Source organism: Alligator sinensis, unplaced genomic scaffold, assembly GCF_000455745.1.
Source record: "Alligator sinensis unplaced genomic scaffold, ASM45574v1 scaffold825_1, whole genome shotgun sequence".
NCBI classification, from domain to species: Eukaryota; Metazoa; Chordata; order Crocodylia; family Alligatoridae; genus Alligator; species Alligator sinensis.
Window position 1 is genome coordinate 88,491 of NW_005843420.1, and position 2,091 is coordinate 90,581.

The 2,091-nt window shown below is 52.1% G+C and overlaps 1 protein-coding gene across 1 annotated transcript in view; it reads left to right on the forward strand.

The window, feature by feature from the left end:
• The first annotated feature begins 242 nt into the window (after nucleotides 1-242).
• Nucleotides 243-2,091, forward strand: part of LOC102374873 (olfactory receptor 2G6-like) — a 5,463-nt gene continuing 3,614 nt past the window's right edge. Inside the window, exon 1 of the mRNA XM_014527307.1 lies at nucleotides 243-252. Coding sequence (XP_014382793.1) covers nucleotides 243-252 — 10 coding nt within the window. The remainder of the gene's footprint in view (nucleotides 253-2,091) is intronic.

Genomic DNA, 2,091 nt, shown 5'->3' on the forward strand with positions numbered 1-2,091 from the left:
CCTTCCTCCCAGGAGTATGCGCCACAGCAGGGAGCTGGGCCCATCTACACAACCCCACTGCAGGCAGTAGCAGTGAGCCACCTCTGTGCTCTGCAGCGCTGCAGCAGCCTCTGCCTTGTGTCGGAGACATGGGGCTGTGGACCCAGGCCCCATAGCCCTGGCAGCTGAGGGGCCCTCCACCAGGGCTGGGGGGGCAGGGGCTGTGGGTGGGGGACAAGGGGCACCAGCAGGGCTGGGGGGCTATGGAGGGGAGTGAGAAGCACAAGCAGGGCCTGGGGGGCTATGGGTGGGGAGTGAGGGGAACCAGCAGGGCCAGAGGGGCTGTGGCAGGGCCTTTAATTTTAAACACGGACACTGGGATTTTTATCAGAGAATTTGCAATGTTTTATCAGGGAAAATCAGGATCCTGGTTGTCAGTAACTGGCAGCCTATTGGACTTGGGTCCATTATGTGTATTGGCAACATTAATCCTAAAGTTGACTGGACAAAACTGAAGGAGGTATTCAGTACTGAAAGAGTTGCAAAATGAGTAGAGATCAAAGCAAACAAAGTTGGAAAGAACTGAGGCAATGGAGCAGTTGTTTCTGAATGACCCGGTGAGGCAGTCCAGGCTGGATCTATTGTCAGTGGACAGTTCCTGTTTGGCAGACTGACGCAGATAAGAGTGAACGCCAGATCAGTTTCTCTTAAAGATCTCCAAGAGGTGGTCTGCAAGGTGACGCCATTGCCCCATGGCCTAGTGCATGTTGGAATGGGCCTTGGACCAGGGTGACATCAGTGCAACCCATATGAGTTTCCAGCAGCTTTCAAGAAACAATTGAAGGTGCTAGTTTTCATCTATAAAACCCTAAACGGCCTGGGACTTACATACGTAAGGGTATACCTTCTCCCCAGTACCTCATTACTATCCCCAAGGTCAGCTGAAAGCAACCTTCTGCAAGTGTCATCAGTACACCAAATCCACTTGCTGAAAGCAAGTGAGAGGTCAGTCTCAGCAGTCGCTCCTCAGCTTTGGAAATCTCTTCCTCTTGAGGCCTTACAGAGCTCGAGCCTAGATATTTTTAGGAAGAGCTACAGGACCCTTCTCTGTAGGCAGGCATTTAGCAACCAAACATGCCCAACATGTTGTTCAGTAGGTCTCCACTTTATTTTATATTGTTTTATTTATTCTAGTTGCCTTTTTAAGTTTCTATTCCTCTTGCTGTATACCAGGGGTTGTCAACCGGGGTATGCATACCCCTGGGTGTACTTGGGAAGGCCCAAGGGGGTAAGTGCAGGTGGGCAGGGACAGAGTACTGCCACCTCCCAGGAGCAGGGCCAGGGGGCAAGGGCAGCGACCAGATGGATGTGGGGGGAAGCTAGCATGCGGCAGCTGTCACCACCACTCACCACCCCATGCTGCTGATGCTCTGCATGTGGCAGCTGCCACCCTCCCCCCTCATTCCCCCCTTCCCCCGCCGCCAGGGGTACACTTATAAAAAAAGGTTGAAAACCACTATTGTATACCACCCTGAGCCTTTGTTGGGAAGGACAGCATATAAATAGTACAAACAAATTAAGGACTCTCCTGTGAGGCAAGGAGCCTAGGGATTAGGCTCTACAATGCCAAGATGCCTCTGACACTCTGGGCTTGTTCGCCTTTGAGAAACTCAGTCATTGAGTTTCATTTTCATTTGACTTCAGGAAAGCCGACTTTGACTGACTTCAGGAAAGCCGACTTTGACAAGCTCAGGAGGCTTGTCAGTGAGGCCCTAAGGGACCGTGACCACAGGGAGAGGGGAGTTCAAGAGGAGTGGTTGCTCCTCAAGGGAGCGATCCCCAATGCACAAACTAAGTCTATTCCATCTCGGAGGAAAGGCAGCAAGAGGGCACAGCAGCCCCCCTGGCTCTCCAGGGACCTAGCAGATCTCCTGAGGCTAAAAAGAAAGGCCTACAAAGGGTGGAGGATGGGAGTCACCTCCAAGGAGGATTATTCTGCACTGGTCCGGTCCTGTAGGGAGCAGACCAGGAAAGCCAAGGCTGCAACTGAACTCCAGCTAGCTTTGAGCATCAAGGACAATAAGAAGTCCTTTTTCAGATATGTGGGGAGCC